General features: G+C 40.2%; 1 protein-coding gene across 1 annotated transcript in view; it reads right to left on the bottom strand.

Annotated features, from left to right (window-relative positions):
- hadhaa (hydroxyacyl-CoA dehydrogenase trifunctional multienzyme complex subunit alpha a) overlaps positions 1-16634 on the bottom strand; it is a 126914-nt gene that overhangs the window by 82830 nt on the left and 27450 nt on the right. Inside the window, exon 2 of the mRNA XM_043675762.1 lies at positions 2245-2286. Coding sequence (XP_043531697.1) covers positions 2245-2286 — 42 coding nt within the window. The remainder of the gene's footprint in view (positions 1-2244; positions 2287-16634) is intronic.

Genomic DNA, 16634 nt, shown 5'->3' with positions numbered 1-16634 from the left:
GTCTCACTCCACCTTAAATTTACTCACTGTCCCAGCTTGCACTGCACTTTGGGGTATCCAATCCCACAGATTCAAAACTCTTTGGGAGAAGTAGTTTTTGTTTTAAGTTTTCTACCCCTTAACCTATGACTATGACCTCTCGTCATAGAATGCCCTATGAAGCATCTGGTCCACATCTATTTCATCCACACCTTTTATCGAATACCTCAATTTGATCTCCTCTCATTCTTCTAAATTCCACAGTGTATAGGCCTAAACTGTTCACACTCTCTTCATATAAACTCATCATCTCTGGGATCAATCTAGTGAACCTCCAATGCCACTACATCTTTCCTCAAATAAGGGGACCAAAACTACATAGAATAGTCCAGGTGCAATCTCACCAAAGTCTTGTACAGTTGCAACAATAGTTCCTCACCTTTATTTTCTATTCCTTTGGCCATAAAAAGCCAACACTCCATTTGCTTTCTTTATTATCTGCTGTACTTGCATGCTAATTTTCTGTGACTCATGAACGAGGACACCCAAACCCCTCTGCACCAGAGCACCCCAAAGTTTCTCTCCATTTAGATAATAGGTCGCCTTCCCATTATTCCAACCAAAATGCATGATCGCGTACTTATCCACGTTAAACTCCATCTGCCACATTTTGGCCCACTCTAACTTAGGTCCATTTGTAAGGTTTTTAATTTCCTCATTGCAATTTACTGTCCCGCCTATTTTTGCGTCACCCATCGATTTGACTACAGTGCCTTCTTTCCCTTTATCCAAGTCAAATGCCTGTAAAATGAATAAAGTTTGGAGGAGGAATAAACCATCACAAAATACAATTCATTACAATATAACTGAAAATAATGGAATTATTAATATGGATGGCTACTTTTCTTTTTCAAATTGATTTCTGATACAAGATTCATATCTCATTCTGAAACAGTAAACTGCTTGATTTCATTAATGCCACAGTGGTTAGCACTGCTGCCTCACAACGCCAGAGACCCGGGTTCAATTCCCGCCTCAGGCGACTGTCTGTGTGGAGTTTGCACGTTCTCCCTGTGTCTGCGTGGGTTTCCTCCGGGTGGTCCGGTTTCCTCCCACAGTCCAAAGATGTGCAGGTTAGGTGAATTGGCCATGCTAAATTGCCCGTAAGGTAATGGGTAAATGTAGGGGTATGGGTGGGTTGCACTTCGGCGGGGTGGTGTAGACTTGTTGGGCCAAAGGGCCTGTTTCCACACAGTAAGTAATCTAATCTAAAAACGTCTGGAGAATACTTCACTGATTTCTTTTGCTTTTCGTTGGCCATAAAATATTTTGGAATGTTTTGTGGTTGTGAAAGGTAAATGAAAATTTTTTTTTAAACTTATAATCCTTTACATGACATTAGACTAACCTTTTTTGGCTTCTGCAAGTTATCTGTTTAATTGTGAGACAATAGTCCAATTCATATTTAAATCCAAAAACTAATTACTATTTTAGACTGTGTTCTAATAACTATCAGAAACAAAGTTAAAAATCACAACGCAAGGTTATAGTCCAACAGGTTTAATTGGAAGCACACTAGATTTTGGAGCGCCACTCTTTCAACAGAATCAATCTAAACATCATGGCATAGACAGAGAACACAGGGGGCTAACACCTTCAACATATTGTCTAGCTAACGCCAATTGTTACAGCTAACCTGAGAATGCAACTTTTAAAAAAAGGTTTTGTGATGTACTCAAGAAAGAAGTGAAACTATCATGGTATTCGAACAGATGAAAGAATCAACAGACAATCAAGGTATTTTTCAATGTATAATTTCAGTTACATCACACTGTAAATTTGTTATAAATTCTGTGCCTTACAATTGTGTCCTCCACAATCACCTGATGAAGGAGCGGCACTCCGAAAGCTAGTGCTTCCAATTAGACCTGTTGGACTATAACCTGGTGTTGTGTCATTTTTAAACTTTGTACACCCCAGTCCAAAACCGGCATCTCCAAATCATATCAAAAATAACTTCTGCTCACCACAGTTTTTGTTTTTCAGCATTTTAATTGAGAATCCAGTTTTGTAGATTTTAGCACAGCATTTTGCCCCTCATATACATGATTATTTTACATGGAAATAATATGAAAAATTTTCCTAAACTGGCTATTTACAGTAGGCAATATTTTAGTTTGCAAATAGTCATGTGGCCCCAAGTTTGAACATTAGAAAAGCAAAAACAAGTTGCATACAGTTAGTTTGACTCTTAAAAATACATACCCATCATAATTGATGAAACTGCGAAATGCCGACTGCCATAGCCTGTGAGAAAAATAACATTGCAATTACACATTATATTTTAAAAATTAGAAATGCAGGTTCAAGTTATTTTTAAAACATGGATTTCATTTTCAAAAAGACAAAGTTAATTTCAAACAACCCAACCGTTTTGAACAGCACCTCTGCTACTCAAATGTTTCCAGAGTCTATATTTGCAATAAAGTCAAGAATTATTCGCGGGCTGGCAATAAAGTCCACAAGGCTACAATCACATCAGTGATAATCTTAATAAGTCAAGTTGAGGATCTAAAGTCTGGATTTATGCTGTTGTCAGGAACAACCATTTAATGCATGCTTTTACTAACTACAAAATGGCTTCTTAATGCAAGTAACATAAAACAACATAACAAAATGGCTTCTAGGATCAATGGCATCAAACTCTGCTGAAAACTGCATTCCTGAACTAATTGAAGGAGATTAGCAAACAATGTCCTGTTCATAGTATGAATATGACATTATTAAAGTATCCTAAATGACCTTGGAAACCAGGTGTCCCAGAGATAAAGAAGTGCAAAACAAGCCAGTTCCCAGGAAAAAGCATTGGCTGAATTTTATATTTATTTGTCATTTTATTGGATTTGTTCTGTAATTAAGACTGTTCTGTTTGTTAAGAAACATATAAAAGTTGTCTGTGTTTTAAGATTGTGCACAGCTTTTCCAGAATTCACAGAGGTGCTTAGCCCCTGCATTGCTGGATAACTTCTGCCCGCTGTCATAACTGTTAAATCTTATTGAAATCAGACCGAGCTGCTAGTGTTTATTTGACTGATCAAAGAACCAAAAGGCCCCTCTCGAGGGTCCAAATTTCCAAAGTGGCCAGTTGGCCTTCCTATTTCTTATTACCTTAATGAATTTATATGTCTTGACAAGGCAATTCTTGACAAGAAAAACATGAATTATGCATATTAGCAGAACAGGCTCCTCAGATTGTTAAGAATTTACTTTTCACAAACTAAGTTGATGCAGATGTTAATTCTATAATATAGTACTCTATAAACTCAAGATTTATGTAAAATAATTGACTAAAAATCTATGCAAAAGTCTATTTTCTCCCTTCAAATTAATCAAATGCATTTGGGCTCACTGAGTTTATGATAATCAAAAGATAACTAACTACTAATTCAGCTGAACCATCAAGAAGAGGCAACTAAAAAAAAAAATCATCCCTTTATAGGCTTTTAAAAAAAAGTTCATAGGTTTCGGGTAAAGCCAGAATTTGCTGCCTATCCCCAAATACCCTTGAACTCAGTGCTTTACTAGGGCACGTCAGAGACAGAAAGAATTTACCACCGTATTATTGAGGGTTGTAACTCACATGCAGGTCAAATCAGATAAGGTTGGCCAATTTTCTTTGCTGAAGGAATTTAGCTAAATTCCTGATTTTAATAAATGAATTTAAATTCCATCAACTTTTTTCAGTCTGTGTCCCCAGACGATTAACCTAGGTCTCTCGATTACTAATTCAGTGACATTACCATTAAGTGTATACATCTCCTCCTTACCTAACCTTTTTTTAAAGGTCTGCCAAGTTCAAGGACGATAGATGCACTACAAATTTCAGTTTTAACACCAGTTTTTAATAAATTAAATTTGGGTACAGGCAGGTCAATAATTTGATGATTAACTTTGAGCCATAGAGATATACAGCCCAGAAACAGACCTAATCTAGTCCCATTTGCCTGCATTTGGCGCATATCCCTCTAAAACCTTTCCGATTCATATACCCATCCAGATACCTTTTAAATGCTGTAATTGTACCAGCCTCCATTACTTCCTCTGGCAGCTCATTCCATATACACACCATTTTCTGCATGAAAAAATTGCCCTTCAGGTCCCTTTTAAACCTTTCCCCTTTCACCCAAAACCTATGCCTTCTAGTTCTGGACTCCCCCACCCCAGGGAAAATACCTTGTCTATTTACCCCATCCATGCCTCTTATGATTTTATAAACCTCTATAAGGTCACCCCTCAGCCTCTGACACTCCAGGGAAAACAGCCCCAGCCTATTCAACCTCTCCCGATAGCTCAAAACACCCCAGCCCTGGCAACATTCTTGTAAATCTTTTCTTGTAAACCTTTCAAGTTTCACAACATCCTTCCTATAGGAGGGAGAGCAGATTTGCACACAATATTGCAGAAACCACCTAACCAATATCCTGTACTGCTGCAGCATCACCTCCCAACTCCTATACTCAATGCACTGACCAATCAAGGAAAGCAGACCAAGCAGCATCTTCACTATCCTATCTCCCTGAAATTCCACTTTCAAGAAACCATGAAGCTGCACCTCAAGGTCTCTTTGTTCAGCAACACTCCCCAGGACCTTACCATTAAGCACAAGTCCTGCCCTGATTTGACTTTTCAAAATGCAGCATCTCACATTTATCTCAGTTAAATTGTCTGCCATTCCTCAGCCCATTGGCCCATCTGATCAAGATCCCATTGTACTCAGAACTAATCTCCGTCGCTGTCCACTACACCTCCAATTTTGGTGTCAACTGCCAACTTACTAACTGTATCTCCTATGTTCACATCCAAATCATTTATATAATGACCAAAAGCAAGGGACCCAGCACCGATCCTTGTGGCACACCACTGGTCACAGGCCTCCAGTCTGAAAGGCAACCCATCACCTCTACCCGCTGTCTTTTACCTTCAAGCTGGTTCTGTATCCAAATAGCTAGTGCTCCCTGTATTCCATGTGATCTAATTTTGCTAACCAGTCAACCATGAGAAACCTGGTTGAATGCCTTATTGAAGCCCATATATTTGACAGATTTCTAAAAAAAACTCAGGCTGCTGGATTTCACAGTTTTCAAACAGTAAGAGACAAATGGCAGCTGCTTTCACCAGAGCTACATCTTCATATCCACAGGGTCTTGGATTGGTTGCAGCGATTCACGTGCTGTCAATAATTACAAAAGAGCACAAAGTCAGAATTAGGTCATTATAGATTCATTAACTTTATTAATCAGAAATTAGCAGACATCTTTTTCTTAACACCTCTATGACTCTAAGTGGGAGTCACTGGCTATGTCAGCACCCATTTCTAGGTGCCCTTCAGAAGGCTGTGGTGAGCTGCCCTCAAACTGCTGTGGTCCATATACTACAGTTAGACCCACGATGCCATTAGGGAGGAAGTCCCAGGACTCTGACCCAACAACGCTAAAATGAACTGCAAGACATTTCCAATTCTGGGTGGTGAATGGCTTGGAAGGGAATGTTCAGATGTTGATGTTCCCACGTATCCGTGGCCTTTGTCCTTCAAAATGGATGTAGTTTAGAAGGTGCAATCGGAGGAGCCTTCATGAATTTCAGCAGTTATCTTGCAGATAGGATCATAGTATCAACAAAGTGCACTAACAGCAGACAGTCATACCAGACTTCCTTTGGCTCCAATTTTGTTAGTGCTCCTTGACATTCCACATGAACAAACGTGACTTTGATGTCAAGGGCAGACACACTCACCTTACCTCTAAAATTCAGTTCTTTTATCTATCTTGAACTGAAGCTTTACTGAGCTGGAGGGGCCAAGACAGAACCCAAACAATGTGGCAGTCAGTAGATTATTGCTAATTAAGTGTAGCTTGATAGTAGTGTTGATGACATCTCCCAGCAATTACTGATAATGGACAGTAAACTGATGGGATGATAATTGGCCAGGTTGGCTTTATCCTGATTTATGTGCAATCTTCCACACCGACCGATAGTTGCAGCTGTACTAACACAGCTTTGCTAATGGAGCACGCCCACTTATTGTACAAAGTTGTCAGGGCCCATAGCCTTTGCAATATTCAGTGCTTTCAGCTGTTTCTTGGTCAAATGAAGTGACTCAAATAGGCTGAAGACTAGCAACTGTGATTGTGGGGACCTCTAAACGGGACTGAGATGGATCATCCACTGGGCACTTCTGGCTGAAGATTGTTGCAAACTGTTCAGCCTTTGCATCGATCTTCAGCTTCCTCTTTTGCACTGATATACTAGGCTTTCCCATCAGTGGGGATCAGGATGTTCATGGAGCCCCCTCCCCCTGACAGCTGTTACATCGGCTAATACCATTCACAGCTACGTGCGTCAGGGCTGCTGAGCTCGTATCTGATCTGTTGGTTCAGTTACCATTTAGGTCTTTCTATAACTTGCTGCTTAAGGCACACAAGATGCCCCATTTCGTGTGTTTTGCCAACTTCATACCTCATTTTAAAGTAGAGACATAGAGATGTACACAGCATGGAAACAGACTCTTCGGTCCAACCAGAGTAGAGATCAGAGTGGTGCTGGAAAAGCACAGCAGGTCAGGCAGCCTCCGACCAGCAGGAAAATCGACGTTTCGGGCAAAAGCCCTTCATCTCTACTCTGGTTTCCAGCATCTGCAGTCCTCACTTTTTCCCCCTTCGGTCCAACCCAACCATGCCGACCAGATATCCCAACCCAATCCAGTCCCACCTGCCAGCAACCGGCACATATCCCTCCAAACCCTTCCTATTCATATACCCATCCAAATGTCCATGCCCCTCATGATTTTATAAACCTCTATAAGGTCACCTCTCAACTTTCGACGCTCCAGGGAAAACAGCCCCAGCATGTTCAGCCTCTCCGTATAGCTCAAATCCTTCAACCCTGGCAACATGTTTGTAAATCTTTTCTGAACCCTTTCAAGTTTCACAACATCTTTCCGATACGAAGGAGGCCAGAATTGCACGCAATATTTCAACAGTGGCCTAACCAATGTCCTGTACAGCCGCAACATGACCTCCCAATTCCTGTACTCAATTCTCTGACCAATGAAAACAAGCATACCAAACGCCTTCTTCACTATCCTATCTTCCTGCGATTCCACTTTCAAGGAGCTATGAACCTGCACTCCAAGGTCTCTTTGTTCAGCAACACTCCCTAGGACCTTACCATTAAGTGTATAAGTCCTGCTAAGATTTGCTTTCCCAAAATGCAGCACCTCTCAGTTATCTGAATTAAACTCAAATCTGCCACTTCTCAGCCCATTGGCCCATCTGGTCAAGATCCTGTTGTCATCGGAGGTAATCTTCTTAGCTGTCCACTACAGCTCCAATTTCGCTGTCATCTGCAAACTTACTAACTGTACCTCTTATGCTCGCATCCAAATCATTTATGTAAATGACAAAAAGTTGAGGACCCAGCACCAATCCTTGTGGTACTCCACTGGTCACAGGCCTCCAGTCTGAAAAACAACCCTGTCTTCTACCTCTGAGCCAGTTCTGTATCCAAATGGCTAGTTCTCCCTGTATTTCATGAGATCTTACCTTGTGCCTGGTTCTGCTTCTGGCATGCCCTTTTACACTCTTCATTGAACCAGGCTTTATTGCCCAGCTTGATAGCAATGGTAGAGAGTGTGGAATATGCCAAACTATGACGTTGCAGATTGTGTTGTAGTACAATTCTAATTCTGTTGAATTACAGCATCGCATGGAAGCAAAGTCTTGATTACCTATATCCATTTGAGGTTTACGCCATTTAGCAGGTTAATAGTGCCATTTTCCATGATAAGGTATTCTCAACTTGTAAAGACTTAGTTACTATAAAGGACAGAGGTGGTCGCTATCATGGACAAGTGCATCTGCAGCACAAGTTCTTGGTTGGTTCTCTCACCACTGTCTGCAGACCCAGCTGTGCAGCAATGTGCTTGTATCCTTGTCGGAAAAGTGCAATCAACGTTAGACTTTTAATTCCTGATTTTTATTGATTTCAAATGTAACCATCTGCTGAAATTCAAATCTGTGCCCCCAGAACATTACCTGGGCCTCTACATTACTATTCTAATGATACTACAACTTCAATATCCCCTCTCCCATCTTTTACAAATTCTATGATCATCTGGATAGGGAAAAAGTTTCAGGGCTCTCGTGATGCAGTGACAGTATCCCTACTTGTGGGCCAGGTTCAAGTCTCACTTGCCCAAACCTATGTCATTATATATCTGAACATTTTGATTAAAAGTATTTCAAGAAAATGTTTCCCATCAAATATCAACAAGGCTTCCACAAAAAGTATTATTTTACCAAAATGTTTCTATTTACTTCTCAAAAGACAGTTAAATATTTTAACTGAGTATGGTAGAATTACTGGTAGATTAATAACATACAATCATGGAGTTCCACAGGGATAGATTAGATTAGATTACAGTGTGGAAACAGGCCCTTCGGCCCAACAAGTCCACACCGCCCCGCCGAAGCGTAACCCACCCATACCCCTACATTTACCCCTTACCTAACACTACGGGCAATTTTAGCATGGCCAATTCACCTGACCCTGCACATCTTTGGACTGTGGGAGGAAACCGGAGCACCCGGAGGAAACCCACGCAGACACGGGGAGAACGTGCAAACTCCACACAGTCAGTCGCCTGAGGCGGGAATTGAACCCGGGTCTCAGGCGCTGTGAGGCAGCAGTGCTAACCACTATGCCACCGTGCCGCCAGGCTGTTACTTTTCTCAGCCTTCATTGGTAATTGGACAAAAAGCTTTAAACCTTTACAGTATTTTTAATTAATACAATCAAATGAACCGGAAATAAAGGTTCTGTATTAGGGAAAGGCCAATTTCACTGTGATAAAACTGATCCTGACTAAAAGTGGATTCAGAGCAACAACTTGGATGAAAATTGATAACAAAGCAATGGGAGTCATTCAAATAGGAAACAGTGCAACTGTAGGGTCAACATGTTTCTATGAAGATGAAGGATAGAAGAAACAAGTTCACAGAACCCTGGATGTTGATTATACAAGATTGGATAAGAAAAAGAAAGAAAGCTTATGGTAGATACCGAGAGTTCAAAATACCTGAAGCCAAAGATGTTTATTGAAAGTGAAGGAGGCACTGAAAGAACAAATTAAGAAAGCAAAGAGGGCACATGAAGAAACACTCACGGATAAAATAAAGTCCAGAAGCAAGTTTATTAAGGGCAAGAGGATAACTAAGGAAAGAGCAGGGCCCATTAAGGATCAAAGTGGCAAACTATGTGGAGACACAAAATGTTGGTAGGTTTTATATGAGTAATTTGCATCTGTATTCACTGTGGAGAAACATTGTGTCAGTATGGAAATCAAGACTGTGATGTACTTGAACAAATTACAACTGAGAGGGAGGAGGTATTAAGTGGGCTTTAAAATTTAATAAATCACCAAGCCCAAATGAGATGCAACTTGGGCTGTTTAGGGAGCAAGATTGCAGGAGTGCGGAGGTTAATTTTACAATACTTTCTGGATACTGAACAAGGACTAGAGGACAGTTCATGTACTACCATTTTTCAAAGGTGATAGGGATTAAAACTATAGACTAATGAGGGACCTTTTTTGGAAAACCTTCTCCAATTGGAGAAGTAGGGATTCATCAATGATAGTTAACATGGCTTTGCCAGGAGTAGATTATGTCTGACAAGTTAAATTGAGGTTATTTTGAGGGAGGTGACTCAGCATGAGGATGAGCGTAGTGCAGATGATGCACTTCATACTGACTTCAAGGTTTTGAACAAGACTGGTCAAGAAGATGAGACTCCATGGTATCCAAAGCAATTTAGCAAATTGGATCTAAAAAATTAGTTTAGTGATAGGATGCAAAGGGTGGCGACTGAAGGCAGTTCTTCCAATTGGAAACAGATGTCTTGTACCGTAACATGAATGCTGGATCTTTTGCTGTTTGTAGTGTACATTAGTGATCTAAGCAGGAGTCTAAGAGGCTTGATCAAGAAATTCATAAATAACACAAAAATTAAAAGGCATAAATGAGGGGAAGAAAGGCCTGAGAATACAGACTAATATAGTTGGTCTGGTCAGATGGGCAGAACAGTGATAATTGAATTTAATCCTGACAAGTTGGAAATGATGCATTTTAGTGCGACTAACAAGACAAGGGAGTAGACGATAAAGGGTAGGACCCCTGGAAATACAGAGAATCAGGGGTAACTGTGTACATGATAATCGAACTTTGAAAGCAACAGGATACGTGGATAAGATGGTTAGGAAGGCAAAAGGAATACTGAAGTGATGAGGTTATAATAAAACTTTACAAAATTTAGTTAAGCCACAACTTGGAATACTATGTGCACTCTTGCTTACTGCACTATAGAAAGGATGCGATTGCACTCGAGATGGCGCAGGGGAGGTTCACCAGAATGTTGCCCAGGCCGGAATCTTTCAGCTGTGTAGAAAGAAGAGATAGACTGGGGATATATTCCTCATGACAAAGAAGGCTGAGGGTTGACCTGATTGAGGTTTATAAAATTGAGGGAAATAGAAAGTAAGAACCCTTCCACTGACTGTGTCAACAGCAGGAGGGCCATGGAGTAGGACGTTCCGAGAGGATTTAAGAAATAATTATTTCACCCAGAAGGTGGTGGATATCTGAAACTCAAATCCGGAAAAAGTGATAGAAGCAAGAATTGACATAACATTTAAAAATTATCCAGACAAACACTTAAAAGGACCATAGCATAAAAGGTATGGGCCAAATACTGGAAAATTAGAGTAGAGAGGCGTTTGATGAAATGCTTGGATATGATCGGCTGAAGAGCTTCTTTTCATTATGTACCACTCTATTGAGTGATTTAAAAATGTCTTTACAACTTTTTCTCACAAATATATTCATTATCCCTCTGCAATAACAAACCCATCATGAAAACAACATGTTCATTCATCAAGACGGAGATAAGGCAGGAAAATGGTGTCGAGGATCATCTGATCAGCTATGAGCTCATTGAATGGTGACGATTCAAATGAGCTGAAGAGACTACTTCTCCTCCTACATCTTGGTGACCTTATCATGAGAATTACTTCACTTTATGAAGGATGGGGTTAGGTGGTAAGTCATGACTTACAACCAACAAAGATTGAAACCTCTGTTGTTGATGTTACTCTGACCTACATGTTATCCATCTAGGCAACTGAACTAGTCACCCATCTACGGAATTGGTACTGGACAAAAAAAAACACAATATAATTCATATTTTGACACTAACAATTACATCTTTGTCTTTTTGACAAATTTGCCAATAATGATCTTATAGTCCAGCCTGATGACAGAAGTCATTTGTCAATTAGCAAAAATCAAATTTCATTACTTAAGTTTTTGAACAGCATAGTTTCTAATTATTAATAGATGGGGTATGAAATGCGGTGTAAGTAAAGAAGATCAACTGGGGTTTCTTGGACTTCAAGTTCTGGCAGCCTTCATGTCAAATGGATCATCCACCACATGTCTGCACTACCAAACACATCCCCTGAATCTGCCATCCATCCACCATCCCCTTTCAACATTGTGGACCAGGGTGTTCCTACACATCACTATCAACCTTAAAACTCCCTCCATTTTCCCAACAAACACATGCTCAAGGTGCAATCCCTGCCTTTTTTTCTCCTGCCTCCTTTGGTTCCCCAAGGTTCTTTACAGTGAAACAGCACATTGCTTGTTTTTTTCCCCCACTCAGTTTAGTACACTGATTTACTGTTCCCATTTTTACTACACTGTTATGAGAGTTGTACTTCAACTGGTGAGACCAAATACCAATGGGGTGACTACTTTGCAGAACATTGCCACTCCTTCCACATGAAGAACCTGATTTCCTCGTCACCTGTCATTCTCTGTGCCACTTGAGGCTCAGGTTCCCAACTGTTTTAATGAAACTCAACATAAAAAGGTACAGAAACATCTTTTGATTAGTCACTTCACATTCTTCCCAATTCAATACTGATTTTAACAATTTCAAGTCAAAATCTCTGCCCTGTTTTTTTTTTGGCAGATGATAGCTATTGGTAAATTATTAGCTATTCCCATTCACACTTCAACACCATAAACAGGAGCAACACTAGGTCATATGGCTGCTTGGACCTACACTATTAATTTAAGCCATAAAATCCATAAATTGTAGGAGCAAAAAAAAAAGGTCCATTTCGTCTGCTTGATGACTCAATGGAGATTATAGTGTCCACTTTCCTGCCTTTTCCCCATGCCTCTTGATTTACTAACTGAAAAAAAACTATATCTTCAAGTTGAATGTACTTAACAACCCAGGCTTGGCAGTTCTTTGCAGCAAACAATTCCAAAGATTCAAGATCCTAAGTGAGGATTTGTCATCTCTCTCCTAAGTGAGCAACCCCTTAACCTGAGGTTATGCCCTCTGGTCCTCAACTCTTCTACAGCGAAACAACCTTTCGACTTCTATCCTGTGAAGACTTCTAATAATCTTGTATATTTTGATAAGATTGTCTCTTTTCTTAACTAATGTGTTCAGGTCCAACATACTCAACTGCTCAGAAAATTCCTCAGAAATCAAACTAGTGAACATTCTCTAGACTACCTCCAATGCCAGCATCTCTCTCTTTAGATAAGGAAACCAAAACTGTTCAGTCTTCTTGACTAGTTCCTTGCACAGGTTTAGCAAGACTTCCCTATTTTTTTCACTCCATTCCATTTGAAATGCAGGTCAATGTTCTGTTTGCCTTCTCTATAACCTGTTGAACTTGGATGCTACATTTTGTGATTCAAGCACATGGACCCCCAAATTCCTCGTTCCTGCAGCTTTACCTATTTAAATAATATTCAGTTCTTCCACTTCTCTCTACTATTCTCCAGTTGCTATCACTCAGCCAATTTCATATCCATCTTGCGACTGGACTATTCCATGTTTTCTAACTTGATGGACAAATTACTTATCAAATGCCTTTTGAAAAATCACTACAAAAACTGAATGACCCTCGTCAACGTTGTTACCTAAAAACAAATTCAAGTTAGTTATACATAATATTATCTCTTTTCCTGGGGTGGGGGAGTCCAGAACTTGAGGGCATAGGTTTAGGGTGAGAGGGGAAAGATATAAAAGAGACCTAAGGGGCAACTCTTTCACGCAGAGGGTGGCATGTGTATGGAATGAACTGCCAGAGGAAGTAGTGGAGGCTGGTACAATTGCAATATTTAAAAGGCATTTGGATGGGTATATGAATAGGAAGGGTTTGGAAGGATATGGGCCAGGGGCTGGCATGTGGGACGAGATGGAGTTGGGATATCTGGTCAGCATGGATGAGTTGGACCGAAGGGTTTGTTTCCATGTTGTACATCTCTATGACTTTAATTCCATGCTGCTGCTCTTCAATTAATCCACATTTGTCCAAGAGACTGCTAATTTTAACCTATAATTATCATTTCTCAAAAGCTTCCCCACCTTTAAAACTGTCAACCAGATACTGGCTTTGGGTATATTCCTGTACACATTTTGGAATTAACATTTACACTGCTTCAGTTTTCTGGGACAACCCAAGCATCAAGGAGGATTATGACTAGTGTCAATTTCAAAATATAGCTAGCCTATCTGCTGGACATATTAACTTGTTCTGCTGACCTTTAGGAAACTGGATGTCCCGGGGGTAGGGTGGAATGCCTCTGATTTTTCAGGTAGATTGCAAGGAAATCACATTCCCATCTCTTGGCATTCAAAGCCATGGGCGGCACGGTGGCACAGTAGTAGCACTGCTGCCTCACAGCGCCGGAGACCCGGGTTCAATTCCCGCCTCAGGCGACTGACTGTGTGGAGTTTGCACATTCTCCCTGTGTCTGCGTGGGTTTCCTCCGGGTGCTCCGGTTTCCTCCCACAGTCACAAAGATGTGCAGGTCAGGTGAATTGGCCATGCTAAATTGCCCGTGTTAGGTAAGGGGTAAATGTAGGGGTATGGGTGGGTTGCGCTTCGGCGGGTCGGTGTGGACTTGTTGGGCCGAAGGGCCTGTTTCCACACTGTAATCTAATCTAAAAAAAAAGTAATTTGCATAGCCAATTCCTAGTTATTCAAAAGCCATTGACATTGTCATCTCGTAACACTTACATTTTCATCCCCTATTCAGAAATCACTAAGAACATTACAGTTGGAATTTGACTACTCTCCTATAGTTACAAAAGAAGCGATTTGCAACAGATTTGACCAATAAGGGATGATTTGCATTACATTGTTTCTGAAGATGAAATTGTGAACTGCATGTATCTTGAATGGCATGTGACTGTGAGGGAATGGCTGGGGTTCTTCTTGTGGGCATTACTAACTATGATGTAAAGATTTTGTGTAAAGGATGGACTGTCTCCTTCATTCAGGGAGATCTTTTACCACACACCCTGCAGGGCACAGGAGGTTGTTAAAGGTTCCTCCAGAAAGTTTGTAATGTACTATGCTTAAAATTTGGTTGTTCACAGAAGTTGGTGTGTTGCAGTTGCATCAAGTGTGTAAGACGGATCTCAGAAAAAACTTAACATTTGGTGACAGCGTTGGGATTCCAACGTACACGGAGCTTCCAGGTAGACTGAATAAGCGATTGTCTGAGTGCCGGTTGTGTAAGACGGATGGCCTCACAAGGCAAGATTTACCTTAACTTCTCTCCTTAATTTACCACTCAGTTGAATCTTGTCACCAAGGACTCTGTGGTGACAGAACCTCTGAGGTAACTTTCGCACTTGCAGGCCAACGAGTTCACTTTCAGAATCATAAGTTACTGGGAATATGGAGGTTCAAGTCCTCTGGGTTTAATTAGGGTTCGATTCCCCGAACAGTAAGAAAAGCGGTTCGGGTCCCCTAGGTAAAAGGATGTTGGAGTCCTCTTGAAGTTTGAAGCCCCAGAACACGAATGTGTAAAAAAAAACCTGTTGTTATCTGTCTCTATCACCCTGCCTTAGACCAGTTAAGAAGGGAGATTCCCCCCCCATGAAAGCCAGGACCCTGAAGTAGGCGTGGAGACTATAGACATGAGATTTGGGGGCTCTGGAGCATAAAAAAGTTAGAAATCAGGAACTTTAAAGAAAAGCATGTGAACAAAATTTAGTACTTTTTAAAGTTCTCGCCTTTATTCCTCTCACCTCCCTTTATAAGTACTTTTAAGGCAACATGGCATCACTGAGAAAAGGGGGAGAAAGTGGACCTGGTCTGCTCGGATCCTGACAGTGAATGCACTGACTGCCGAGGAAGCTTTGTCCGGATTTTTGTTGTGGGTATCTCAGTTTCTGGGATGTAGACTCAACATAGAGTCCTTCTCCTGGGGGATGGGGGGTGATTTGGACTGCAGCACTGTAAGATCCGCTGCAAGGGTTTTCTCCTTTTATAAGTGCAATTTCATCAAGAGAATGCGGAAAAAAACACAAAACATGCTGAAATTAAGGTTGTACTAATACTTGGGTTGAAAAAGGAAGTTTCAATATAAATTATGCCATTCTGAAAGTGATATTTAAATATTTTGGTTTGTTAAAATACTACTTCACAAAATCTTTTTTTCCCCCAAATGTTTTGCTTTATTTGAATTAGGATCTCGATTCAATGTGTTTTGTGGGCTATGTAATAGGGCAGATTTTATTTTTACATTAATATTATACAACATTATGTCCTTTTCAAAATTATCAAACATGTAACCTTAAATCAAATTGATTGATGGGCTCGAGTCCCTGAGTTGTTTGAAATTCTGCAATGCCTGTTTCAAAAAACAATTGTGTCAGTGGTCATGCTTTAGTCAGATGAGTGTACTGTATTAAAATATATCTTTTTTTAAAATGCAGAGTTTTCACAAAAAGAGGAGTGCATTTTAATTTTCATGTTAAGATTTTAGAGAATATTAGAACTTGAAGCAGAGATGTTTAAGTTCTTTCAATTATTAAGACTTCACTGGCCCCCTTCATATTGCAAATTCAAAGAATATTAGTCTCTAACAAAGTCTTACAGTAATTCCAAGTATTTTAATTTGGCAAGTTTCATTTGGAAAACATATTTTAAAATATTCTGCATTTGTTTCCCATGAATATTTGAGATTTAAATCTAAACTGAAACTGCCTCTTTAATGGCTAAAGCAAAGGAATCATTTTGTTGCTTTCTTGCTGTTCCAGACTTTTGAAATATTTTTCCCTGACAGCTTTCACATGACCAAGTATTAGCTGGTCAAAGGAAAATAATTTTTGAATAACCTGAATGGGGTCCCCCGAGGGTTTGATTTTAGGACTACTGATTGGTGTTTATAAATGACTGAATTGTTAAGTCAGTACAATTTGGAAGTTCGTGGATTGTATAAAACTTAATGACAAAAATAGTGAACTGAGTAACAGACTTCAAGACGACTGAGAATGTTGAAATAGGCAGACACAATTTAATGTAGTTTAATGTGTGACTGTCTTCATACTGTTACCCACCGTGGCAAGGAAGGAATGAGAGAGGAAATGCAAAGCAGCTAACATCTTCTCTCAAGTTTCTCCATTCACAGGTAAAGCATGCCTTCAGACCATGGCCTGCCCCTCCATAACCTGATTAAATGGATTCAATCAGCACCCCAGTCATGAGGACAAAAAGC

Source organism: Chiloscyllium plagiosum, chromosome 3, assembly GCF_004010195.1.
Source record: "Chiloscyllium plagiosum isolate BGI_BamShark_2017 chromosome 3, ASM401019v2, whole genome shotgun sequence".
In the NCBI taxonomy this organism is placed as follows: domain Eukaryota; kingdom Metazoa; phylum Chordata; class Chondrichthyes; order Orectolobiformes; family Hemiscylliidae; genus Chiloscyllium; species Chiloscyllium plagiosum.
Note: the sequence above shows the minus strand (reverse complement) of the source record. Positions and strands in the feature narration are given on the sequence as shown.